This window comes from Nipponia nippon, unplaced genomic scaffold (genome assembly GCF_047370975.1).
Source record: "Nipponia nippon isolate SJK-2023a ecotype South Korea unplaced genomic scaffold, ASM4737097v1 scaffold_16, whole genome shotgun sequence".
Lineage (NCBI taxonomy): Eukaryota > Metazoa > Chordata > Aves > Pelecaniformes > Threskiornithidae > Nipponia > Nipponia nippon.
Window position 1 is genome coordinate 11,164,330 of NW_028262332.1, and position 27,522 is coordinate 11,191,851.

General features: G+C 43.0%; 1 protein-coding gene across 24 annotated transcripts in view; it reads right to left on the minus strand.

Moving 5' to 3' along the window:
* Positions 1 to 27,522, minus strand: part of STRBP (spermatid perinuclear RNA binding protein) — a 73,657-nt gene that overhangs the window by 11,406 nt on the left and 34,729 nt on the right. For 10 of the 24 annotated variants that reach the window (XM_087752741.1, XM_087752744.1, XM_087752735.1 and 7 more), the window contains 13 exons: positions 25,242 to 25,386; positions 19,530 to 19,624; positions 19,018 to 19,113; positions 18,172 to 18,283; positions 17,468 to 17,565; positions 16,870 to 16,981; positions 16,044 to 16,136; positions 15,009 to 15,208; positions 12,559 to 12,717; positions 10,301 to 10,435; positions 9,246 to 9,386; positions 7,433 to 7,556; positions 3,214 to 5,374 (listed from right to left, as the gene is read on the minus strand). In XM_087752741.1, the coding sequence (XP_087608867.1) occupies positions 5,196 to 5,374; positions 7,433 to 7,556; positions 9,246 to 9,386; positions 10,301 to 10,435; positions 12,559 to 12,717; positions 15,009 to 15,208; positions 16,044 to 16,136; positions 16,870 to 16,981; positions 17,468 to 17,565; positions 18,172 to 18,283; positions 19,018 to 19,113; positions 19,530 to 19,624; positions 25,242 to 25,386 (1,689 nt within the window). In that variant the 3' untranslated portion in view covers positions 3,214 to 5,195. The other 14 variants (XM_087752755.1, XM_087752754.1, XM_087752758.1 and 11 more) reach the window with 11 other exon arrangements.

Here is a 27,522-nt window from a genome sequence, read left to right on the forward strand (position 1 = left end):
AGTGGGAAAAGAGCAGAGAAGCAAAACTTCACGTTAATTACAGAGAGACCGGCTGAAGCTAAAGCTCCGTTTAAATTTCTCTGCTCTTTCAGCTGCAAGTGGAATTTTCATTGTAAAATGGGCACTTTTAATTCTGTGAGGGTATTGAAACATCTAACGCTTCCAAGGTTACCACCTTCTAAACAAAGAACTGACAGCTCATTCATATTTTCAGTAAAGCAGAGAAATGTAAAATATGCAGCAAGGGGGCAGGTTTACAATGTGGTTAGTAACTCCCAACAAATGACAAAAAAATAAAAAAATGACTTCTATAAATCATCTGAAATGACTGCCATCATGTTGGAAAAGAGCATAGCGCCCTCCTTGTTTTTGAAATAAGAACAAGTTATTTGGCTTGCGAACGTTGGTTGTATAGAATTGGTTCAGAGAACATTTTGTTTGAAATTTTACAAAGCTGGGGATTAAAAAAAAAAAACCAGAAACTACAAACAGTTGCCAATCAGGGGAACTCCAAAAGAGAAAGGGGGATCAAAAATGTGGGCAGAGGAAAAGATTCCTTTAATGAATATTTGATTAACAAAAATGGGCTCTTATCAGCCATGCTTTTTCTGCTCCGTGATGGCTTCCTTTCATCCATAGGCCAGCAAAACAGATCAGTGATTTACGAGCGCCACAATTTGACTACACCCCCGAGGCCCTGCTCTCCACTTCAACGCTACCGCGTGGGCGACAACCGCGGGCTCACCGCTACTTGTCAATAGACCTACGTTTTTTATTAAAGTACCACCGACACCAAACGAAAGCAAGAGCTACAGCAGAAGAAAAACCATTTCAGATATGACCACATTCCTAAGCACAAATACCTCGCTTAAGAATAACAGCTGCAGTTAATTCCGAGAAAAGCAGCTTGTTCTCTAAGCCACCCCTTGGTAAGCTTTCCCCATGTTTCTTTCCCTGCAAGGGGGGGCGCAGGGGAGGAGGAGCTTTACATCGCTTTAGGCGCCGTTCTTACACCCTCTTCGTATACAAAGCTCCCCTGCCTCGCAGCGGAGCGCTGGAGAACGGCGTATAAAGGCAATCTTTAAAAGAGCGGGAAGGAAAGCAAACCTACTGAAAAGCAACGGGCGAGGTCCGAGTAGAGAAGTGCAACCAACAACGCTGCTTATTTTGGGGGGTGATACCTTAATAAAGACTACGCGAGCCCCTCGTTAGAGCCCCCCGCAGTTTTTGTGCCAGAGCCTGCGATGCACGGAGACAGCGTGGAGCTGGGGCCTGTCCTGGAATCCCAGGCAGCTGCACGTGCTCCTTAGCGGAAAGGAGATTCGTTCGGTTTGACACCAACTCTTAGAAAGTACTGGCCTATGGCTGAAGTGTGTCACTTGTCACAGCAGCACTCAACAAGAACTGGGACAATTAAATAGCAAGTTTTCATGGGGACCTTGTTGCTGCTTTAGATTCTTATAAATGTAAGGGGGAAAAGGAGAAGCCTTTGTTTGAATAGAAGATTGACAACTAACGTGCTTTCTGTAGAAACGGTGGATGGAAAATCGAGGGTGGGCAGACAATCTCAAAAGTGAAGAAGGCCACAAGAACAAGTGCAATTTATTTTTTTTCTTTTTTTCTTTTTTTTTTTTTCCTTTTGTAAAAACAGAAAAGAAAGGAAAAAAAGGAGCTTGTGAGCTCTAAAGAACCTGATGGTAACGTTATTGTCGTCCTTTCTCTGGGCAATACGGACTGAGCTGTGTATCCCTGGAATTAGGTAACGAGTCCTTCTGCGGGAGCTGGCTTTGTTTAATCCTTATTCACAGAATGCAGCCTAATACAGAGAGACAGCCTACGATTAATTCCCTTTGTTTCGTTTGGTTTTCAGTATTTTGTGTACAAGCGAAAAGCCTTCTTGGATAGTTAAGACTGTGTCTAAAATCACAGTTACAGTATGCTGATCTTAAAGATTATAAGGAAACTCAGGTACTGATGCTTAACTATAAAAAATAAGATAAAACAATATTTTAACCCATATTTTACTAAGTTTATTACACACCATAATATTTACAAAGTTAAATGTTAACTGTAAAGTTTCTATTGTGTGAGGTTGGTTGTTTTGTTTTTGTTTTTGTTTTTTTTTTTTTTAAATTTTTAATTTTTATTTTTTAAAGAACTATGCCCTGCATTTAATAACCCTACAGCAAGTACAGGTCATTAACTGAATCTGTGTGACTGCATTAGGAAACAGGCAGTACTCTTGTGTTACAACAAAACAGTTTATTTGTGATCAGTGTTTTATATTCTATACATCCTTCACAAATTTAATTTTACATAATCGGATACTTCATTTAAAACGTAAGATTTAAGCTTCTAGTTCTTCCCTATAACAGAAGGCTGGTATAAGTTATTTGAAAATGAGGTAACATTTCACAGAACATTTTTTTCAAGTTTTAGAGAACTAAATTTGCATTTTGTTAAAATCAAAAAGTAGGAAAAAGATGTTTCTTTACAAATGACTTTGCTCAAGTATGTGTTCAAAGAAAACAGGATAAAAAGGCTTTTTTTCTTCTAACATTCTGTACTGTACTGTGGTGTTCAATCAATAGGAATTAGCTTCTGCCATGTGCTAAAAGAATGAGTAGTGGGGAACAGGATAAGTTGGGAATTTCATAACTGGTAACAGAACCATTCTCTTGGGTAAACCTACAGAGAGAAGAAAGGGAGAGGACTCCACATAAGTTCAGTGATCCAAGAAAGTCAGATAAGAGCTTACAGTAGTGTTCTCATTAACCTCTTCCAGATCAGTCAGCCCGTGCGATTTTAGGGCGCAGAGTCCCATGAACAGTAACGCTTCAACGCTTCGCACTGTTTCAAACAGATGGTTAGCTGGCAGTTCGCTTTTAGTTTTGCCCTGCTGTTTGGTAAAATTAAAGTAAGCGATACTCTCCAAAGCGGAGCGTGTATTCGGGCTTGAGGCTCTACTTCATAATCTTTATGGTAATTCATCTCTACTCGCTCGTTCCACGTTCTGAGTTAATTTCACAGGCCAGTTACAACTGCAGATATTCTAGACAGGCACTGCTGTGCGTAAGAACTCAGAGGGAAACTGTTCAGCAGTTTTGATACGCATCCAGGTAGGTCAGCCAAAAATCAAGCACCTACAGTAAATTCTGCATCTGCTTCATGATTCTGCATTTCCTCTCCTGTATTGAAGTGGCAAATCTGGAAAGATTAATATCTGCCTGATTTAATGATTATTATAGAGTTCTTGTGGCCTCGCAAACTTCTGCACAATGAAATGTTTGTTTGGTTTTTTAATCTTTCCTATTTAAATTCTAGTATTTAACCTGTGTATCCATTTAGAAATCACAAAGCAGCAACAGCAGGTATTCCAGAGCACCAGATGATCAAAGTGAAGTTTCCCAACATGCAACAGCTTACCAAGGCAGAGACATGTTTACCTTACAGCCAAAAAGCATTATCCCAGTACTTCGCATCACAACCATAAGACATTAAAAACAGAAACTCTTTATGTGAAAAATGGGGGCATTCAATTCCACAATGCTTTGAAGTCAGTGATATGTCACACAGGCACAACTAAGTGATTAAAATCCAGCTCCCAAAATAGGCATCGCGAGAAAAAACACAAAACGGAGGGAATGAATGACAAAGGCAAGAAAAGCTGCAAGGAGAGTTGGTAACAACTGCATTCTTTTCTGCAGCAGGGAAAGGATTCCTCCTAAGTCACTGTGTCTCTGCTCGTAAAAATACACGCATGCAGATAGCACTCAGCTTGGCTGCAGTCTGTGACTATCGCTTGGAAAGAACCAAAGGGATTTTTTAAAAGTCCATGAAGTTACCATGAAGTAACCATGAAGTTACCATGAGGTAACCATGAAGTTACCATGAAGTCCATGAAAAGTTACCATGAAGCAAGCCCTAAACTAAACTTCCTTTCATTTTTCCTGGAGCTAACAGGCCGCTGTCCCTCCTGTGACACAACACAGAAGACGACACACGGAGCCGGCTCAGTGGGGAGCGCTGCCGCCAGCTGCCGTCCTGCCAAGGCGCTCGGCCAGCCAGCGGGGCAGGAGCGCGCCCAGGGAGGTTTGCTTTCGTTTTGAAGGGGGAGTTGCACCCAGGGGCCCGCTCTCCTTCCCCTTTCCCCTGTGGGAGCACGGAATGGGCCCCGCGGGTCTTAGTCAAGCAAAGGGAGCATTTTCAATAAAGCAGCAGCACTCCTCCGTTGTTTATAGCTCATACCTCTAAAAGAAAGTAATGAAATCAATGTTCCAAAATATTTTTAACTTTTATAACGCTATCAGGGGAGTTGGTATTGCCCAAGCTATACAAATTTGAGAGGCACAAGTGTTGCAAATGCTACAAAAGCTAGAAAATTAATAGCAAATTGCAGGCTTAGCTTCCCATATGAAAAACTGCAGGCCTTGAAATGCACTCGACTCATCATCTGAGTAGCAGGCTTTCACCCCATCGCCGGGAGAGGAGAGGACAGTGGGACTGGTTCTGGCGGGCTCGCTTTCTGTGTGCCAGGACATATCACTGACTCCAAACTGCTCTGCTCCCATTGCCACATAAACCTCATTCAAAGTAACCAAAAGGGCCGGTTAGAGGTGTGCATTGTTAGTCTAGCAGAAAAAAAGCCGGTGGGGAGGGAGAAGCTGAGTTAAGAAAAACCCTTCCATCACAGCGCTCTGATTATTAGCTTATTTTACAATCTTCGTGAAACCAGTGCTTTGCCAGCCTAGTATTACTGTGTTTCTTGGTAAAAAGCGTTGTGGCAAACGACCATCTCCTAGCTTCCTTGCAAGCTGATGGCTAAGGGTATGAGCTACACAGAACCCGTTCTGCTTGGCCCAAGCAGCAGTGTTGTAGCCTGCGGGGGCGGGGGCGGGTGCATGTGCACAGAGCTGACGGCTTTAGGGGAGCTTTGTCCGCAAGCCGCTTACGCTTGGGGACAAGCGTTTCGCCAGTGTTACTGTAATGCCACTTAGATAAATATTGGTCAGAGATGCTGAGATAGGCCCTTCGGTAGTCTTTGAATGGAGCACAGATTGGCTGTAAAAAGTAAGAAAACTACTTCAATTCAGTTTTGGTATGAAGGGGAACAGGCAATTAGAACAAGCAGTCCTTCCACAAGTCAGGCAAAGCATAGGCAAAAAAGCTACTCCAACCAAAAAAGAACCACAAGGTTATGGCATAAAAGTGTTGTTGTCATCGTTTAAGAGCTTTAATCTCTTTGAATTTCTCCTTGGACTGCCACATTTGGACTGCCACAACAGTTCCTGTATCATTTCTAATTTGTTAATTATTGGGCTATACGTACCGTAAGCCGGCGCAGCTGTACTGTACCCATATGGTGCTCCGTAGCCTGCAAGACAAACAGATAAGGGATGGGTTTCATTTCCTACAGCATCTGAAGACACTCAGTGTTTGCACACCAACACGCAGGGAAGGGCCCTTCTGCTACACAAAGCAGAAAAAACAAACTCGCACTAACACACATAAATCTTGCTGACAACATTAAAATCCTTCTACGTGCTGGCCTGAAGAACAAGCTACCCCGGGACTCTCCCAAGCCTCGGCATCAGAGCGTTAAATTCCGTATTTCCTTTCCTTTAGCATTTTCTTTCAGCTGAAGCCCTCCAGTCTGCACTGTCAGGGCACAGAGCTGGCACGATCCAGTCAGACATCCCATAGTAGCTTACGTTCCTCCTAAAATAGAAATACAGTCTAAAGCAGAGAACAGTCCTTTTCCTCAACTTCCACTACGAAGAGGGGAATGCCAGACGCCTGTGGCAGGTACCACATCACCATCAGTAACGCTCCTGCGAGTTCTGCTTTCTCTGCCCTTTCTAACAGACCGAGGCAGGTTTCCGGAAGGACAGCTGAACACCCGGCCGCACACAGAACCGTCCCAAAGAGCTGAGCTTGTCTCTGGAGCGCGACAAAAAGCAACAGTGGTAACACCCATCTTGGTTACTGCATCGCCGTGGTTCAGGAAGGCTTTACAGGTTTTTTTCTGGTGGGATCGCTTGTGTCCATCACAAAAAGCAAGAGATTTCTGAGAGGAATAGGGGATGAGGAGAAATAATCTGTGAAGGCCAAGGCCAATAAAAGCTTAACAACTACAGCGACTGCAAAAGTAAACCTATTTCTGGAGTAATTCCATGCTGGCAGGAAGCACGCCCCTGGCAGGTTGAAGTGTCTCATAAATGACTCCTCAGGCAGACAGACAGTTCCAAAAACAATGTTAACAGCCATTAAAAATGAATTACTGGTTTTTAATATTTATAATTACATCAACATACAGGAACAATGAAGACGACATGCTGTCGACTGTGCCAGGAAGCAAGTCCACCGAACAACAGGGCTGTGCTATTAGCATGTGCGAATGCTGATGGGTACAATTACAGCTCACGCTGTAATCTGAAAACCTGAGCGTGAGGAACAGAAGTGTTATTTTTTGGAAGCTATTGGATTTGCTTTGACTAAGGAATCTCCAGCATCTCATTCTTACAAATTTGTGGTTCTTATTCCAAGTAAAAACAATGTCTAGATTCCCTTCACGTCACCTGCAAGCCTCAGACACGTTGTAGAGAGTTGCAAAGAACAACGCACTTTGAAAAGTAAGGGGAATGAGAAAGTGACCATTTCGTTACAATTTTCTCGTGTTTACATTTTAACACCTTACACTCCAGGTGCCTGTCATATTAAAAACAACACAACAAAAAGCCCTACACTGTTTTCAGGCTGGAGCAGTTTTGCTTCTGATGGTTGCAGACCTGCCCTAAGGAATCAGCAATGAGGTATCCTGACGGGGCACCCGCCTGCTCTGTACAGTAAGCACCAAGGATAAATGTGAACCAGACGGGCCTTGGATTTCAGAAGATGTTTCTGCTAATCAGAACAACGCGGCAGGGATGACGAATTAACATCAGCCAGAGTCTGAATGGAAATTCTTTTATTTTTGGTTTTTGGCCACCGCAGAAGCTATTCACGTAGGTTTCCAGGGGCCCAGTGACTCCTGAGCCTGCCAACGTAATCTCCACAAGGGTTTCTTGGGAAAGCCATTGCTAATGCTAAAGGGCACGTGGTCCAGGAGGTTCTCAGCTAGGAAGAGAGTTTTGGGAATTGTGCCGTGCCCGTGAACTATGAATACGACACAAAATAATAAAGCCAGGAAAGCCATTCTGTCCATAACTGCCTGCTCTGTGCACACCGAGCTTCAAGTTGTACGCTCATAAAGGACAGGTCCTGCCGGTTTTTCAGCTCTTTGATGTATTTAAAGGCCCATGAATTCTCCCTTCTGCTCCATCTCAGATGATTAAAGCTGAAGAAATCACTTGCATAGGCGACTGACACACGTGGAAAAGGAACACCCCAGCAGACAAAAATGAAACCATTAGCTATTAGTGTCATGCCTTACCTGGCGTTATGTATCCAGTAGCAGCAGCTGCCCCAACAAATGCCCCTCGTGTTAAAGCACCTCGTCCTCTGCCTCGAACAGCCTGGACTGCTGCAGAAACAGCTGTATTGACAACCCCTTTCGTCTGCCCAGAGTAATAAAAAATAGCAATTCAGAAAGTGAAAGCATTGCTGGAAATACAAGGCCATCTGCATTAAATCACCACCTTTTAAAAACCTCTTTGAACGTGCTTGATGCACCAGTCTTGCGGAAGGCGGCATACGGACTGGAGAGGCACTGTCCTAAAGAATCCGACTGGCAGAAACCAAACGCGTCCCTTGCCAGGCCGCTGACTGCAGCGCGCAGCAGCGCACGCCGAGTCCCGGAGCACGTTCGCCTCACTCGGACCCGGCAGTCGGCGTGGTCAGACTGCGTGTTATTTACCTCCGTTTTGGTCGCACGGGCACGCACGAACACCGGTGGCTCCTGACCCTTTCCCTGCTGCGCCTCGCTGCTGTCTTGCCCACCTCCTTACAGGCTTCCCCTCCTCCCTCTACAACATCCTCTTTGCTTCTCCCCTACCATTCTGATCCCACGTAACTTCAGCAGGGCCAGGAGTTCACCCCAAAGACAAATAACCGCCTCACGGCAACCCCGGACTGCTTTAACCTAACTTTACTAGAACGCCACCTTCCTTTTCCCATTGCCAGCACCTACAAGCGAAAGAACGGCGAGGAGTTACAGAAGCTGGTGCTGCTCACTGCATCAGAGCACAGCTTTGCTGTACCAGATGCCCTGACTGCCTCCTGAAAACAACAGCATCATGCAAATCCAGGTATTTCAAAAACAAGTTTGGCAGTTATTGCCATCATTGACCTACTGAAAAAACAACATACCAACAACAACAAAAAAGAAAAATCAGAATTTAGGAAGTGCCTGAATCAGAGGCCATTTTTGTATCTTAACTGCATGTGGACCATTACCCTGTGAGGCCGTGTTTTTCTCATTTACTAGACTTTCACCACAGTAATGGAAACTGAAATACTCCTAACCAAAGGTCTTAGCGAAATGGAGCAGACTTATTAGTTACAGAACAAAAACAAAAATAAAGGCTGACTGTTATCTTCTGTAAGTGTATTTTATGATACCTTCTGCTCCAGCGTGAAATGACAAGAAAATCCTAATTCTAACGTATTCGCACAGGAGAGACATAAATTGTAATCCTCAGGACGTAGTTCAGACTGTAGTCCTCTGGAGGAAGAGCACTGCTGATTAGTTTCTGCTCTGTTCAACTGTAATACATTTGAGAGCTCCTTGTGGCTGCTAAACCTAATGGACAAGACCGAGCTTTTTATTACACGAGTCTTCCTCACCAAACAAAACGGCTCATCTAAAAAGTTGAAAAGGTGCAAAAAAGGTGCAAAAATCTCAGCTTACCCCAGAATCTAGAGTTAAGGCCTTTACCTGGCTATAAACGACTTATCCCCTACGGCTACGCACCTCAGGTGAGGAGGAGCACACCCTGGCTCCGGCCTGAAACACGAGAGACTTCCACAGCATCGCTGCTTGAACCGCTGACCTTACTGGATCCCCTCCAGCTAACCGCACCGCTCGCTCTTTGTGCCTCCTTTTCTACTCTATTTCCCACAATATGGTCCCAACTATCAGATTAAATTGTTATTACAATAATTATTATAGAAGAATAAAAATAGAAACCTGTATGTGTGCATAAAACAAAGAGACTGAAATCACTTGCTCTGTAGATGTTTCTGTATCAAAAAACAACGCAGAGCTGTGATAACAGAGCAGTCCAAAAGCAAATAACAATTCTTACCTGAGGAAGAATCTTCTTTTTCTTGTTGTTCGCTGCATTAGGCCCAGAGAACAGTTTTTCAAGTGCTGCTAACGCAGCACTTGCTTTTGCTACTTTCTTATTTGGGCCTGCACCTCTGAACTTCTGCCCATCTACTTCTACCTGAAAATCGAGACATGAGTTTATGCCTAGTATTTATACTTGGGAACACCGTGCTGCACCCACGCGTCACGATGTGCCATCCACCAAGAACTTCAGTAGTAAAAAAAAAAATCCTCAGTGGTTTATGTGACAAATGTCTATCGCTTCTAGATCACGAAGCTGATAAAGAACACCTAAGTGATCCTGTGAACCATTCTATCGCAGATATCGGGAATCTGGAAACTACAAGCGCAATTCACAGAGCCCCAGGGTATTTATTTGACGCTGAATTCAGCCAGTACGCCTGAGCTTCTCAACACATGAATGATACCACTGGGGAACAGGGGTTTGGGGAATCATTTGAGGCTCCCCTTTATCTTGACCAAGGCCCTGTATACCAACGTCTTTGCCTACACTGTACATACACTGTTCAACTGGGATGCTACCTCATACCACTTTAGAGCCCAGTGCTATTTCAGCGATAGCACAAGTAGATGAAGAAATCAAATGTGTTTGCCCTCTGTTACAGTCATTCCAAATACCCCTGGTAAGCTGGCAACGGGAGGCTCAAATCAGGTCACTGACATGGGGTTACCAAGTATGTTTGCAAAATTTGCAAATCCGGTATTTTTGTTAAGCTGTGGATCTTCTACTTCCCTCCTCTTCCTCCTCATGTCAAGACATGATGTGGTTTGGGCCTGTCAGAATCCAGTTTTAATTCTCATTGTATTTTCCTAAAGCATAAAAGACATTCCCTTCCCCAGTCTAATCATCACAGCAGCAATAAGAGATACAAAACCGTGAAAACCACCACCACAGACGTGCATTGCAAAAAGCAAGATACAAAACATCTGAACTGTAGCAGCAAGCAGCTCCAAAGACTGAAGCACTGTTAATAAAACCACCCACCAGCTCTGTAACTCTGCTTCACTCACCTCCATCACAAAGCGCTTGTCATGGCTTCCACCTGTCTCAGAGATGAGCTCATACTTCAGACCTCTTCTTTTTTCATTGAGCTCCATCACTGGGTTTTTGCCACTTGCTGTGAGTATAGGACCCTGAGTTCTTACCTAGAAAGACATTTATGGTGATGCGTTAGAGCCTTTCTCTCTTCAAATGGCAGGCAAACACCTACAGCGTTGTGGCTTACAGTGCCACTTGGAGAATGCCAGCGTTATCACCGTGGCAAGCCTCTGCAACAGCTTGTTCTTCCCAACGCGCAGGGCTCGGCGCGCTTAGATAACACTGCCTTGGCTTCAGGATAACGTGCTGGGCCAGGAGAGCGGATGGAATGTCTCGTCTCTGAAGCATGGCAGGGGGACAAACAATCCTATAAAAGAAGTCACACCCTCTTTGTTTCTGCTGGAGAGAGCGGCCTGGTCTGGTGTCTACCCAAACTGAACTTACACCAGCTGCGCTTGGAATTTCAGCCCTGAGGGGATCCAAAGCTGACCCTGAGGACACGGTGTCAAGTTCCTTGAATTGGAAGGCTTTATCGCTGAAAGGAGAGATTAGCCTTCCCAACCTTGCACACATCTCTGCTGCTTGATCTAATTACGTCCTGCCACTACGGAGCTCCGACTGAAGAAGCCTCCTATCCCGGTCACATGTTTCAGCAGAAATATCCGTAACTGTTCAGAAAGCAAGGAAGGTAAAGCTGGGAACTCGGCGCACCAGCACATCAGCCTGTGTTAGAGTGCACTCAGCTACAGATACAGATGACTACTCCCTAATGAAGAAAAAGATAATTAAGGGATCAAACCAATGTTTTCCAAAGCAACTTCTTATTCTGGATAAAGACCAGGAGTCCCAGTACCAGGACCTGCCCTTTGAAAGTAAAGCGTCTCAGAAGTGTAAAGACGGAAACTCAAAGTCATGCAGCTTGGGAAATATCTTGGTCATCTTAAAATATTACCCGCTTTTGTGATAAAATCCAATACATTTTAAAGGAAAATTGACAGGTCAGTTTGCTGACTATGAAATACCCCCATTTCCTTCCCCTGGAAATGTCTCAGTGGACTAAACACATATGTGAATTGAGTTGTCTCTGATTACGCACTGTCTGGAAATTAAGTGGCTTCCAACTGAAGAAATTCATGTTTTAACACCTTGACAAATATTTGAAGAACAGAACAATTACTTATATTTACAGCACAAACCCCCCGTAGTCCTGGAAAAAAGCATTATAAGGAAAAAGAAAGCAGGGATCTACAGTGGTTTATCAGTGGAGCCCCAGCGAGCTTGCCACAGAGCTGTCGGGCAGGCAAAGAGAGACAGAAATGAAAGCTGTTACGCAGTCTTTACACAGGATGCTTCTCTAAAATCCCTGGTGGCAATTACGAACACTGGTCGAGGAAATCAGGAAGAGGAGGGTGAAAGGGATGACATCTAAGCATGAGTTCAAAATCGCCTGGTTTCTCAACGGTGACAAGAAACAAATGCCAGAAATACTTTAGGAATAAATATCCCGTTAATGTACTGCAGACCCCTCACAGCTTGATTCCTGGGGACATTCAGCCAACGTTACTAAAGTTACTGGAATTTTGTCCTTTGAGGAATACTCCATTTCCCACAACTTCCGTGAGAAAACAAGCGCGGCACGCTCCCTGTAGCACCTGACGTCCGCTACAAGCGCCAGAGTTAAGGTCCATTACACTGAACTGGAGCACTGTCAGTGCAGCATGTTCTCGCCTAGTCAGCATGCACAGAGGTATCAGGTTTTACATTTCTTAACATCGCCTAATGAAGTTTTATATTTTCACTGGTCTTCGCGTGTATCAGTTTAAAATACTGCCTATGTAAGTCTACCTTTTTTGACAAGCCCATTATTACAAAACAGAAATTGTGAAATTTGCATTACCGGAGCCCAAAGGCACCAAACAAGACGGAGCTGCCCCAATCGTAAGACCATACAAAGCTACCTAGAGGAAACAACGCCTGCCTCAGAGAGTTCATGGTCTTACAAGGACAAGATGGCTACCCCACCTTAAACGTGAGGAAAGGAGGCTCAAAGATCAGTTATTTGTCCACAGTGACACAAAGCCTATGGCAGATCTGAGACTGGAAACTATCCCTTAATTCCTCATCCACCGCCCTAACTAAAACGCCATCCTCTTCTGGGAGCCGAGAGAAAAAACCCAACCCCCAAACCCCACACCCCTCCATCACTCGTACTTTTTAACGCGGTACTCACCTCTAGGGTAGCGGAGGTGTCAGCTGTGGAATTTCCAGTATTATTGCTTGAGATTGAAGACATTGTTTCATTTTTACCTTCAGTATCTGATTTTTCATCAGAACTCATACACTCCGCATCTGCATCAAAACCAGTTGGATACCCCATTGCTTGTAAAACCTACAACAAAGCCACGCGGAATGAACTGTAAAATAGGCAGCAGTACAGAAACAAATACAAAGCCAATCACAACGCAAAAGAATGCCCCCCATACGCTTGATAAAGGCAGACTGCTTAGAAGTAAGTGTTCTGCTGTGTTGAAATAGGGAAAAACACAATAGCAATGGGGAAACTAGTTCCAGGTTTCCAAAAGTGGAATCAACACAAACAGAATTTTAGTCTCAAAGACAGCAATTACTCATGAGCATCATTCATCATCTCGAGAATTCCTCGTAAAATAATAGATTAAAATTCAGAAATGGATCCACTGCCTGTCACCGCCTAACAGTATAAGGAGACTGTTTTGCACACCATTCCCCCCTCTCTCTGTGTATGTGGACAGATAAAGAGATGGACTGTAGGGCAAACAAGACAAACAGTCTGATGAGAATGAAAGCATTGTACTTCTAAAGATGGCACTTCTGGAGTTCCCTAGGGAGCCGCAGGCGACAGCCGGCAGGTACCCAAGCAGTACACAGAAGGTGTTCCTGCAGCTAGAGGACTGATAGCACCTCCCTTGCTCGCATCTGTCAGGAACACCGGAGGGTAGGTGCTTCCAAAGCAGGGGTACAGGGCGCAAATTCCTGAGCCGAGATGCGGGGTGAGGAATGCCCGGCTAGCAGCGTGACAGACTGTCTGTCTGCAGGGAGCCTGCCTCTGTGCTGCTTAAAACCAGCAGCTGTAGGGCAAATGAAATTTTACTGGTTAAGGTACTATTCATCAGTTCCTTCAAAAACATCCTCCGCTAGCAAGGCCAGCCTCTCCTTTAACCAGCTACCCAACCTAGTTGTACGCAGGTACCAGACGCAGGCCCAAAAGAATCTGAAAAGAACCCGAAGCCTCGCTGAAACTTTAGTCCCAAGAACAAAGTCTGCAAAAATCACAGTGTTCCAACACCGAATTGAGAACTGCACGGTAACTGCGGGCTCAGCTCCCGTACATACGGGACAGTTGGCTGTCATTTTTAGGGCTTCTAAATTGTAAAAAGGTCAGGTCTAGACACTGAAATGGTCACATTATTTCCTCTTATAAGTCTGGGAAAGCAGGGCCCGGATCTGCTAAGAAAAAAAAAAAGAAAAAAAAAGCAGCTAGTCTCTGCCCCACCACTCATTTCCTCTTGGCTTGAATCATGGACGTTTTGAAGCATAGCCCAGGATTTGTGTATGTGTAAATTTAGAGGAAACAGAGCTGGGTAGGCACCAGCGCAGATCTGGCTGATGCAGAGAGGTTCAAGGGCAGAGAAGTCACAGCTTTTCAGGGCAATTTTTTTTTTTAAAACAACTGCAGGGAGGGAGGCGAAATGAAAGAATGAGGCAGAAGGTCTGGAAGGACACACATGCAGAGAGCTACTTTTCCTGGAGGAACAAAACATTCCCTCAGATACTTCTGGACACTTTGAACTTGAAAGCACATGGGACAATGGGGTTTTCAAAACTGAAATCAAAGGAAAGCAGAAAGCTGCCAAATGAAGCTTCTAAAAAGGAAATTCTTGTTCAAAACAAAACGAAGCACAGTATGACAGATGGGCTTGTTTTTATCCTAAGTGCAGTTCTATTAAAAGAGGTTCTCTTTCACATGAATTGTCTGTAGGAAACTTTCGTTTCTTCCCAGACACCCAGCAGGCTCGGTCTGCTTCAGCACTCCGAACTGTCCTCATGCAATACAGGGATGTTCACGCTGGGCGCTCCAGTCTATCGCTGCTTTACAGACCTAAGCTCTGTCATGTAGAGCACCTACAAGACGCAACAGCAGGATGACCAGTACCTGAATGATGCTAGTCTCTTACTGAAAAATTGACTGGAGACCAATCATTTACGTACACTGTTTATCCCAGCGCGCAAAGGTACTCTTTAGACATTGAGGACAGGAAACAACTCCATTTTTCCCAGGAGCTTACAACCCAGGAACGGACACAGAGAAAGAGGGAGCCACCAACATGCCGTTTTCAAACCAAGAGGAGGAAGGAGTAGAACAGAACAAAACTGAACCCCTCCAGTCCCGAACTTAACCACCACGTTCAATGCATTGCCACATGAGCTGACCTGCAGAGCCCTGGGAAGTTCTCCCTCCCCTCCGCTAGTATAAAACCAGTGACGCTCTTTGAACCATGCCCAGCTGCGTTTAGAGTATATAGGTATGGCTCAGCTTCATCCAAGTTTTTTTAATTTTGAGGTTGCATAATACTAGTTCTAACCACGTTTCACTCTATGTGCCAAGATCTGGGGTAAGCAGATTACTTCAGGCTGCCTTACCTTCACTGCCACATGGAGCTTGGCTGTTTTCTTAGAAGGTCCTGATGCTTCATATGTCGTACCATCAACATCTACAGACATTGTGAAGACTGGGGCATGGACGGGACCAGACTGTGACAGCAGCTTATACTGAAGCCCTGGCCTGATTTGGTTCAGCCTCATCAGAGCATTCATGAGATCTATTGCTTTACTATCTAGTACTAGTACAAGATAGTAGGAAGGGGGGAGGAAGGGAAAACGAACAAAACAAGATGAACAGAAAAATGAAACAGTTTGCATTTCAGTGCCTTCTGTCTGTATAAAGGAGCAAAACCACCCCTCAGCCTCTCAGAGGTTGAGGATAGCCATAATGCTGCTAAGTCTTTAATAAGCCATTCTACTTTTGGGTAACAACTATAATTACCCCTTTTTTTTTTATATTGTTAACACAATTCTTTGCAGCTAGCTATATTCGTCCTGGCTGCTATAAAAGGAGTAACAAGTAGGGAGGAACCAGATGCAGAACTGGCACCAAAGTAGCACAATGAAAATAGCCCCCAGAACTGGCTGGATCCCAGCGATGCTGAGACTTCTGGTCTGTGCATATAGGCAATGTCAATGCTCTGTCCATGAAGCGTTCTGTTTTTCTTGTGGGAGGTCTTGAGAGACCAACAACTAGCTCAAGAAGGGGAAGAATGCAAAAAGGCAAATCTTCACACAGCAAAGTCACTACAGTATTTTGAAAAAAAAAACCCCCACAGTACAGGGACATTACCAATAAAATACCTCAGCTGCTTGGGCAACTTAAATTTTACTGTAACTTGACGGGTAATCCCGTTTAAAAATGCAAATCATTCAGTTAGTAACATGTCAAGGGAAATTCAGATGCACAGTAAGAGATGTGTTTGACATTCCAAATGTGGGGTGATAGAGACAACATTTTTTGTTCCAAAGCCTTTTTCACACGTTATTCCACACCAACACAGAGCAGCTTTTACACCAGCTCCCCCTGTACAATAGATCTTTGAAAACAGAACGGAGAAGTGTTGCACTTACTTTTCCTCAGATTACGCTTCATCTTTTTATTTGGATCTTTATCATCCCCGACACTATCTTCAAATGGTCTCTTCAGAGCAGATGAGCCTGTACCTAGGGTATAAATTTCTTTGTAATATGAATATGCTATTAGAAAAACAAAATTCCACAGCAGGAGTCAGATTAGTCCCACACTGTTCCTTGCACATTTATAACGAAAAGACCTCAACAATCAGTCAAACCTTTCTTATGGCTACGTGTAAGCCGATAGTAGCTTCTTGCTCACTGTACCACACCATGCAAGATGTCTGCTTCCAATATCCTGTGATGTAAGTAGCGCAGTTCTGCAGTGGTGTTTTTTACAGTTAGTCTAAGGCAAGAACTCTAATAGTATTGTTTTTACAAACAATACACATGGAAATTTATTTTTATTAGATGTATAAGTGTTTTCTAGGAAAAATTCTCGAGTAATTCTTATTACGGACACTCGTTATATGCTTTTTGATCAGTCTACAGTCTCTCCTTCCCCAGCTTAAGAATCACAAACACTACTTCTACTCTTCAAAGGACTCCAAAAGGACTTTGTGTTTAAAGAAAATCATCGGCTGTATTCTAGCTGTACTGCTGCTCCTCTGCTGGTACTTCTAGAGAACAGAACTTCCAGATTTTCTCCTAACAATGAAATATTAAAAAAAACCCCAAACAACAAACCAAACCAACCACACATTTAACACAAAGAAAAGCCTTTACCTCGCATTCACAGCATATAATTCAGGAATTTCACCCATTCTAAATTAACCCCTAGTTTACTGCCCAGTTAGTGATGTCTGGAGCAAGCAATACCTACCTTCTTTGTCAGTTACTGACCAGGAATATTTCTGAAATGACTTATTTGATGGGAGGGGATCCATTTCCAAGACCTTATAGATCTGACCAAAGGCTGATAATCTGAGGGCATGCTATAAGGTGACAATAGAAGCGTAAGTTACATCACAGAACTACTTTACCTCAGTTGTCTAAGTTTCTAAATAAGTTTGCAGACACAAAACCACTTCTTCTATGAGAAGACAGCTTCTACAGCTGTCTTCTCCGATAGCTATAGAAAATGCTAACATCTACAAATTTAAAACTCATTGACTTCTGTAATAGAAAGCGCAGGGCACACTGACAGGGAGCCTACTCAAGGGCTCTGTGCCATAAGCACTTGAGGTGGGATGCAAGTGGTGCACAGACTTTGGCCTTTTGTAAAGATTTGTAAAGATTAGATTTTATACGCATTTAACTCTTGCACTCATGAACTATCAATTAATCTTTCCAGGGTAGCGCACCAGAACTGTCAGGACTGCCATTAAAATAAGCTATCCTAGCAGAGAATCAATTCTATTAACGAGCTGAAGTATTCACTGCTCATAGTATCTGGCTCCTCAGAAGTACGAGTTTTTTACCTGAGCACTGTGTGTAATGGCTTCTTTTTGCTGAACTGTCATGTAGGACAAAGCATCTGTTGGCTCGCGTTCGCAGGGGTCATGCAGACCAGGGCCTCCTAGGAGGGAAAGAGGCACAGCAGATTATTGAGAGCAAACGAGAAGCAATCGGAAAATGGGGACCGATGGGTATCGCAACTGCCAGTCTCAGCCTGCAGCAGAGTGGGAAGCGCACCTTTTCCAGCAAAGGATTCCAGCATCGTACAAAGCAAGCTAGCCCCAAGATTTTGCTCCCTTGCAGCAACGGCCGCAGAACTTATCAGGGTTAACGCTGCGCATATGCAATAGCGTGAGCTAAAGCGGGAGGTTTAAAAAACCAAATAATTTGGATAGGTACATAGATTTCAATGAATCTATAGAAAGCAGATGGTCATTAGGTCTATTTATTTGTTTGCAACCCCTTAACGAGATATGGGTTAATTTATAAACAAACCTAACATTCCCCATTAACTTCTACTGCATTGGAAGTACTCATTCAAACAGTTACAACCATGCAACTTCCCTTTTTTTTTTTTTTTTCATTTTAAACCAGAAACCATTCATTTAGCTCCACTGCAGGTTAGGAGTTCAAGGCAGGCATTTGCTATCTAATCACACAGCAACAGCAAAACGTTAAGGCTGTCTGAGCAACCTTTGGTGTTCCTGAAGTTCATTTGGCCCCTTACCGGGAAGCAGAATTCCGGATGCCAAACACTCCATCACTCGTCGCAATGCTTCCCCAGCGCCCAATGGTCTATTACAAGTACCTATAGATTTTTCACATATAAGCTCGAGTGGCTAGAAGACATTAAATTATGATTAGTATGGACACAAGGGTAACTGTAACTGCAGTTAAATATGGAGGGGTAGAGGGGAAGAATGTTCACATCCGCTTACTTCGTTTCTAATCCACTACAGGTCTAACCGACAGACGTCCGTCCCGGAGGACAGTTCACGGCACATCTGTGTGTTCCCTGCTCAGAGTCACCTTTTGAGGAAAGCGCCTGCTCTCCATTAACTGCCCAGGAAGCCTACAAGAAGCCCTCTAAAGCCAAGCCACGTGAGTATTCTCCTCCTCTCAAAGGGTTATCAATTCTAGGTGAGAGAAAACACTGCCTCCGCTGACCTACAAAGCGTTCCTCTCCGGATATTTGGCCCTCCCCAAACCTGCTAACGTGACATGGTATCTGCTGGTAGGAGCAGCACTGTCATGGTAGCAGGATAGTTTTGAAAAGCTAAACTTGGAGGCAACAAGTGGGATTCTATTGCAAATCCACGAGGACACGCAAGGCCCCACAACATTATGCCTCTTTCCATGGTATCTGTACATCTTACAGACTGAACAAATACTCGTGTTCTCTTTCCTTCCCATCAGCACTTTCCTACACAGGTAACGCTTAGTGGGGAGTAAAAGGAAGGGGGGTTTAAGGAGGCGTTCCATACAACGGACCCTTTTCTCCAGTCGGAGACTCCTACAGTTCTCAGGAGATCTGAGACCTGACCTTGTGGCCTTCAACTCTTTCTGTACTTACCCATCCTTTCAGTGGTGCCCATGTGGGGACTCTGTTGCACAAATCCCGCAGAATACGAAGGACAATTACACATGATTTTAGTCCATTTGCCCTGGCCTAAAACAAACAAAATGATTCCAATACACCTGCAAAAACCTGGCCTTCAATTTTGCTTTTCTTTTTAAATGCACAGAGTCCTGCGATAGATTTTTTTTAATTATTATTACTTAATACTTAATCAGCTTCATGCAAAATAAAGACAGGTATATAAAAGTAAAATACTTCAATTTAGAGAGACATATAAAAAAGGAAGCACAACGTCAAGATTGCTTTTGTAGCCTCATGACAACTCTAGACCAGCTGGCTCTCTACCTGTCACGTTTGCCCTTGTACAGTACAGCACTGAATTCGGAATTCTAGACCTTCGCTCTATTAGGGACTAGTCAGAAATTAGAGAGGCATTAAAATTAAAACTGTCTCAAATTAAACCTCGTAAGGCTACAATAACAACAAGGTAAGAACAAATAGCCAACCTGAAACCATTTGGCGTGCCGCAGAGACGCCAAGGCCTCCAGGCATTTCTGCCTGTCCAATAAGTCCGGAGGATCTTTCATCGCAACATTATCTACTGGTAAAAATGGGATAAAAAGAGACAGATACAATTTGACCAAGGGGTTTCTGTCACAATACAAAAAGAGCGGCAGCATCTCAATGAGATAATAAGACTCCCAGAATTTAAGTGCACTGTGTTATTTAATTTAAACAAGCCATTAAAGGTAGTAAATGTGCACGTGTGCAACAGAAGCAAAGGCATTCACACCTTGTAAAATAATAGTAATAATAAAGATGGCCACTGCTACAGACAATCTGGGATCTTATTAAAATGTAGAACACATTTCAGGGCAGAAAATAGCTATATAGCACTTTTCTTTTGGTTGGGTTGTATTGGGCTTTTCTTTCCCCTCATTTCCCTTCTTTGTGACTTCAATTCCAAGTGCACAAAAACGGCACAGAATTTCAAAGAGACAAGCTTCTTTTGACAAGAGGAAGATATTCTTGGGGGGATATAAAAAAATTGTAACAGGTAGAAACTGAAGTTATGTCCATGCAATTGTTGAGAGTTCCAAAGAAAAACATTGAATATATTTGAAATATTATTGCATTAACAGTACTAGCCAATGTAATCAAATGAAAGAAACATATAAGAAATGCTAGTAAGAAATTTTACAGTTTGAATCGTCTTTCATATAACCAGAACATATGAAAGAAGCGAGTAAGTTTGGTAACTTGCAGATTATTAATGTATTAGGGAGGCAGTCCCCTCTTGTAAAAATCTTCTCTTCCCAACAGTAACTGAAATCAACAGAGGAGATTCAAAGAGGATTTGAGAGACAAGACACTGATATCTTCTGTGCAGGTTTACACTTTCTTTTTTTTTCCCCCGTTCTCTTTTTTTATCCAGCATGCAACAAACTGCTTTTAGCATTCGCATCTGATTCTGTGTTGAGGGACATGATGCATCAAGTCCTTTCTTCCCTGGATTTTTTTTGTTTGTTTGGGGTTTTTTTTGTTTGTTTGTTCGGTTTTTTTTGTTGTTTGTTTTTTTATCCTAAGGAGTTATTAGCACCCAGATTCTCTGGAAACTCTGTACAAATGACAGATTTTGCATATCTGTGAAATCAGGTTAAAAAGTATTTAGCTGACATAAGAAGAGCATATTGGAAGAACTAAATGAATCCACAGCTCAACTAAAGCCTTGAATATATTATTTTCTTGTCAATACACAATTACTCTTTATTTCAAAATAATTAATTTGGAAATATAGTATTTTCATTATTCATAATGGTCAATTCTCCACGTCTTACGAGAGACCTATGCATGTCTGAATGAAATACAATATCCATTCCAAACTGAAGACTATGCTAGATAAGCAAAATCCAGCAAGACATTTAAAACAGGAGGACAAGTTAGGAGAAAAAAGTACCATCAGTTTGTAGTGCAATTTATTAGTAACACCTCAAAGTACATTTTCATAGGTTGCTTTGGATAGCATTGGTCGCACGTGCAATCGCATCTTTAATGTTAAAGTTGCGTCACCTCCTAAGCCATTCAATGGGAAGGTTACTCTGGTAAAAGCACATCATGTTATGATGGATAAAAGAGCCCAAAGCTGGAGGGGGGGGGGAAAATAAAGACAGTGTAAAACTGAACAGAACCAGGTATCTTGTCTGACAGGTCATAGCTGCAGCTCGCACCTGCTGGCTCTGCTGTCAGCAGAAGACTTAAGTGCTATAAGCTTATTTTCTAACCCCAATGAACTTCGCAGCAGATATTTGCATTGTTTCTTATTGCCCTCATCAACAGTATTACAATATTGGCATTAATCACTCCTCTTAGGCCTATTTTCCAAATAAAAGCTGCAAAGTCTCAAAGCACTGGATTTCTGTGAGCACAAAAGGTCACTTTGGAACACAAGATTTGCTTCTAAATTTCCTTTGCAGTTTTGCTATTTTCAGGAGTAATGTTTTGTGGCACACAGTTACTAAGTATGCGTCTATGTAGTTCTGTAAGAAAACTTTATTGTGGACAATATAAACATCTGCTTAAAGCTCATGTATTGCATAAAACAACTACTGTCAATGAATGATCAGAATCTTATTTTAAAACGTTAGAAATGGCAAAGGTGACTGATTGCAAAATCATTCATTTTTTGCAATGAGCTGGATCTTTAAATGCCTAGGGACTTTTATTTAGTATTGTACAAGGCTTTGCTAAAGTGCGTTGCAGCCATTGACAAAGGAAATTTATTTTTCCTTTAAACTACAAAACAAAACCAGAATATGTGCCATCTGTCATTCGGGTGAATGAGAAACCTCGTAAGATTTACTTTGTTTCAGCAAGTGAGAATCGTACTTTTCCCTACAGGATTCAGGCTATTTCCAAAGGTCTGAATTACAAACATCTTGGAGAATTTTGCCAATTGCAAATTCAGTTCTGGTGTCCTGAGCACCTTTTGCAGATGTTGCAGTCAGCCAACTTTTGGGTGCAAGATTCTATTAAACAGAAAGATGAAGAGAACAGGCAGTGAAGAGGGCGAGCGGCTTGCAGCAGGCTCCCTTTCGACACCCTCAGGAGAATGGCATGTTTCTTCATGCTCTGCCAGTCAGGAAAGTGAGACCCAATCAAAATTTTCAAATGTGATTGCAAAGCTTTACTTTTTTTTCCTTGTGGTTTTAACAAGGGCAATGATACAAGGAGTTGAATAAGCAGTTACTAATAAAGCCCTGACATGAGCTCCCACTATGCAACACAGAACCAGTCCTTCCATAATTCTCTCCCCCCTTGCTCTATGTATTCTCTTCACACAGGAGCTGCCAACTTCATTCATTTGCAGCCAGCCATACCAGAAGCGTTGTCTTCTCCGTAGAGGCAAGGTCAATCTGTGGCTTGTTGCCCCTTCAAAGGCAGTTGGCACCTTTGGAGCGTCGCTGGCCGCGCCTGCCCAGCCAAGGCAGCAGCAGAGGCAGGCTGATTATGCAGCAGCTGCTCCAGGAGCAAGGTTGATTTCAGCCCCGCTTTGGTAAACGAACTCATTCGTTATTACACAAGCTTGTTGTTACTGTGCACTCAGTAACAGCAACTGAGTCACAAGCTACAAGGTTCTGGTCTGGAAAGCCCAATTTATATTTGATGCTATGACTAAAAATTCAGTTTCTTGAGAAGTTTAAAATTTAAACTGATGCAAAATGCAGGAATTTTAGATGCTTGACTTCTCAACTCGACATGAGAAAGCAGAGCTTTATGGATAGCCATTTGTGAGAAACACTGAAATGCACACACACACTGGTCCACTATTTATTTTTGCTAACGAGCAGCAAAAACAAATAGGACAAACACCACATATTAAACATGAACACTTTTCCAAGGAGGTGGGGACTGAAGAGAAATCCAGGAAATCGATACATTCTGACATCAGGGCATGAAGGCACACACAGCATTCCTACAGAACAAATGGGAGCACTGATAACGAGGTCCGCTGCGCCTAACCTTGCCGGTTTGGTTAGAGGACAGATTAGTGCTAATCACACCGAACGCTGAGACCTTGGTCAGTTTCGCGCAGCCTCTGCGCCCGGGGAGCGGCGCCGGGGGCCAGCGGCTCCGGGGCCAACCCGCAGCAGCGCCGGGAACCCCGGCGCCTATCTTACATGGGAGATGAAAGGCAAGTTGACAAGCGCTTTGAGCTCCTTCGTTCAAAAGAATGGACGGAATAAGCTCAAAACAGTTTTTAAAACTGCACAGAAAGTCTATTGACATTTGGTTGGCATTATTCAGGAGCACTGAAAAAAATACGGCAGTGCTTTCTTTGGGGATCAAGGTATTTGCCCCTGACAGTTGCTCTGAGGATTTTCCCTTGATACTGGGTATGAAACTTTTTGGTCTGAATCTAAGTGAGAGTGACCTAAATGTGGTTGGAAGTGTTATGGAAAAAAGTATCCCTCCCACCTTTCAATTTACTTAGTGACATCTGCATAACGTCTCCCATACCTTTGAAAAGGAATAGGATAAATGTCTCTGTTCACTTGTGATGAATCAGTGTCAAAGAACCTGGGCTTTAAAACGAGATCCATTGCCCTACTAACTAGCCTCATCGGCTGTTCAGGAATGATAGCGTAACACCACTCAGAGAGGCAGTAACACTACTTTAAATTTTAAAAAAATTAGTGCAGAATTCTGAAAATATTTTAAGATACTGAAAACAAGATAGAACACCTACATTTTAAATAGAGGAAAGCATAAAACCTCAAATCCTCATTCAGACTGAGATGAACTCAGGCGTCCCTAGAGTTTACTGCTGCAACGGCATCACTTTCTGCAAGGAAATACTTGGACGGAAGCCTTTGTGCAAAACTGTATTCCCTTGTGGGAATCTTACCAGTCCCTTACCATTACAATTTGTTCTGCACTTTGTGCTCTTTCTCACAAACACGTATCCACCGCAACAACTACAGGGCTGATCTCAGCATCTTATGGGTAGCTGAAGAACAACTGAAGTAATACGCAATTTATTTTCCATGGTCTTGCAAAAGAGCATGGTTACTAATTTGAGAATAAACAAACATTGCAATTAGGAAATCTTTGCCATTCATCTGTTCTGTAAGATTTTTCTGCATCCAACCGCTGCCAAAGTGTTAGGTTGCATTTGAGAAGGGATCCTTCCTGCCATTGCCTCAAACAGAAACGAAGAGAAACTGACCAACATTTCTCATTGTGTCGGTATTTCCCGTGGGAGAAGGGAGGAAGCAAAGGACTTGTGGCAAGTCTAGAAATGGGAAGAGAGCGACAGGGAGTTCCCTAGCCCACATGGGCCCAGCTGCCTCAGTTGTCATGACAGAGAGTGGCCAGTTGGTCAAAGGTCTGACATCATCCAGTGGCAAAGTTGCTAGGGATAGGTTTGGGAAGTGGAAGCAGAAATTACTGACAAGATTTAAAAAATAAAACAAAGTATGGCTACATTTGCTCTTCTCTACTTCTCTCGGTTTGTTTCCAACCTCATTGATGCTACCAGCCAACGTTCCTTTATCAAGGGGCCTATCGCTGTATTGGACGTCAGGCAGTTATAGGGAGAAGGAACAGAAAGAAACTACGTTACAGTTCTCTATATCTACTTTGCTCTACGGACATGAGGTACAATGTTCAATTCAGAAGCAAAAGTGCTGTATTACAGCACCGTAACTTCAACTGCATCCCAGTTAGGAAATTCTTAAAGCTAGAAACATACACATATGTATCATCGATTAATAAAAATCGAGGGCCAGGACGACATACTTGCGAGCTTTGCAGGAGAGTTTTTTTTTAATGTAAAAAGAGAAACAATTTTATGAGTTTTTCAAGATACTACGAACCAATCCCACTTGACTGACTTAATTTGAAAACAAGACTGTGCAGCGCTGGGGTGCTCAAGAATTAACTAGCAAGTCTGAAAGAAAGGAGAACTAAGATCTAATTGTACGTCAAAGTTAACACCGTAGCAATATTGCTTGCAAATGAAAACTATGCATAGGTACATGAAAATTAAGTGACCGTTGTCTTTTTAAGGCACAAATAATGTAACTTATCGTGGCAATAGCCAGTCTAGTTAGTACATGATGCGCAATTAAAAACCTACTTCCCAATTAACCCTGTGCTGCACAGTCCAGGCATTTAGATAGAACAGTCTTAAAAATAAGTTAAAACGCTCTGTGTACCTCCTTCCTTCTTCTCTGCTTCATCTCGAATGAGAGGGGATGTAAGTATCACCTTCAAAGTTAGCTTGGGCTCCTTTGTGTTACGAATAATAATAGCTGCCTCATTTACATGCTCCTCCACGAGATACTTCTCTTCTGTAAGTTTCTGAAAGTCACCAAGAAAGATTTCAAGACTCTCCCAATCAACTGAAAAACTGCAGAATCTCTGTATGTGCATATGCCTCTTAACTAAGGAGAAGCCTGCAAGACATTGCAATGACAAATAAGGCCTTGCCTTCCTCATTAAAAGCAAACAGAAAAACCCCAGTAACATGCTTAAGAAAAAAGGTCTGCAGCAAATTTAATGAGAACGCTAAGTAGTCCCACTATATTATCACTCTTTTTTTTTTTTTAAATGAAGACAGAAGCTGACTTTCATGTCCGCTAGTGTGCAAAATACCACCAGCAACTTTTGTTCTTAGTAAGTACACACTTCTCCGGTAACGCTGCCGCTGAATGTAAAAGCTCTCATACGCAGTATGACCACCGCAGCCGTGACTGTCCGTGCAAACGGATGACGGATTCCAGTGCAGGAGCCGCACCAGCTCGCCGAGTCCCTGTACCTGCCGTGAAGTATGACCAAATACACCTCGGCCATCTCTTACCAACCCTAAGATACTCTTCAGATGCCTTAGCAACAGAGATTTCACCACCTCTCCAAATAGTCTATTCTGATTCTCAGCCACACATTAATTCAGATGACCTATTCTGCAACAGAATTGCCCCTTGCTACAGTTCCAATGACTTCTCACCCTACCTTTGGTAGCCGTCTGAGATACTGAATTGCTGTCCCTTTATAAAATCACCATTAATGTCTTAAAACTTACACCTGCATTCGGTCTCAACTTTTTCCAAACCAGGTAATTTTAATTACGTGGTTTTCCAGGTGCTCATTCTCACTCGTCTGACTTCCTCCAACTTGTCCGTCCACCTCTCTCGCTCCCTTTCCACCCAGCACTTGAAACTGGACACAAGACCCCACTGTCACCCACTTCATTCATTAATACCAGCCCCAGGAGAGATCCCTGACGATGCCTGTAAAACCTGACCTCCCTCTCTTCACAGCACACCAATAAATTGGGTGGTTTTTAAATTGTTTTCACTGAACTTTTTATTTCTTGCTTAGATTTCTTTTGAAGATAATACTACAAACTGCCATATAATTTGTTGCATTAACGTGCATTGTCCCTGTTACCTCAAGTGACCTGTACCTGCAGGTCTTTCAGCAGTCCTTTGGGACCTCTCAACCTCCAAAAGTGCAAAGATAACCACAGATGGTTCAGAGTCCTAAAGCTACTCCTTGCGTTCCTGAGTTTGTTTCAGCAAGACCATACGGTTAGAACGTATCTAACACATATTCTAGCTTCTTTCCTTGTAGCAATCTGCACTCCTCCAGCTCCTTTACTGTTGGGATGAAAATGTTTACGCATCTGCTCACTACCAGCCTTCAAAGAAGCAAAGCAGAAGCTGTTAACATCTCTGATCCTCATTTGTTCTTTTTCTCCACTAACGGGCCTACACCTTCCTTCTCCCTCCCGTATCTGGTGCGCCTGCAGACCTCTCCTTGTCCTTCATGCCCACGACAGCTGTAGCTTGTTTCATGAGTCAGGTTCCTCTTACCTCATGTTTTCCGTAATCCTTTCCCTCACAATGCTTCCCCACAGGATCTTACCTACTTGTCCCTTGAATTTATTGCAGTCTTCACATCTTTTAATTACGTCTGTTCTGCTGTTCTCACTTTTTTTGAAGCATATGCTAACTTTTCTTATCACTTTCAACCCTTCTCATCTCACGCCTCACTACAAACAAGTAAAATTTACTCTTTACTACTCAATACATCCCTATAATTTTCAAATAAGTAAAATTTACTCTTTACTACTCAACAGTTCCTTAGCGTTTTCAGCTATGGATAGGGCCACATCTGCAGGCACATTATCTCATTAAAACAAGCCCTTTATGTGAACAAATGAGCAGTGAAAGCAGCTGTCAAGAATGGTAAAACACATACTGTCTATGTGGAAGTAAACACAAGACAGAAAAGCAGATCAGGAGAAAAGCAGATCAAGTTTGGACACGGTCTGGAGAGAGGCACTTGCAGGGGAATACTTTAGGGCACAGTTTCTCGGCAACAGTGTACGTCAGCCTGGAAGTTCAGACTCGGAACTCTGTCAAAAAGGTATTATCCCTATTTGCTTTAAAGAGACCAATATTAGCTGTAAGTGCTGCCTACTGGATGCCAACA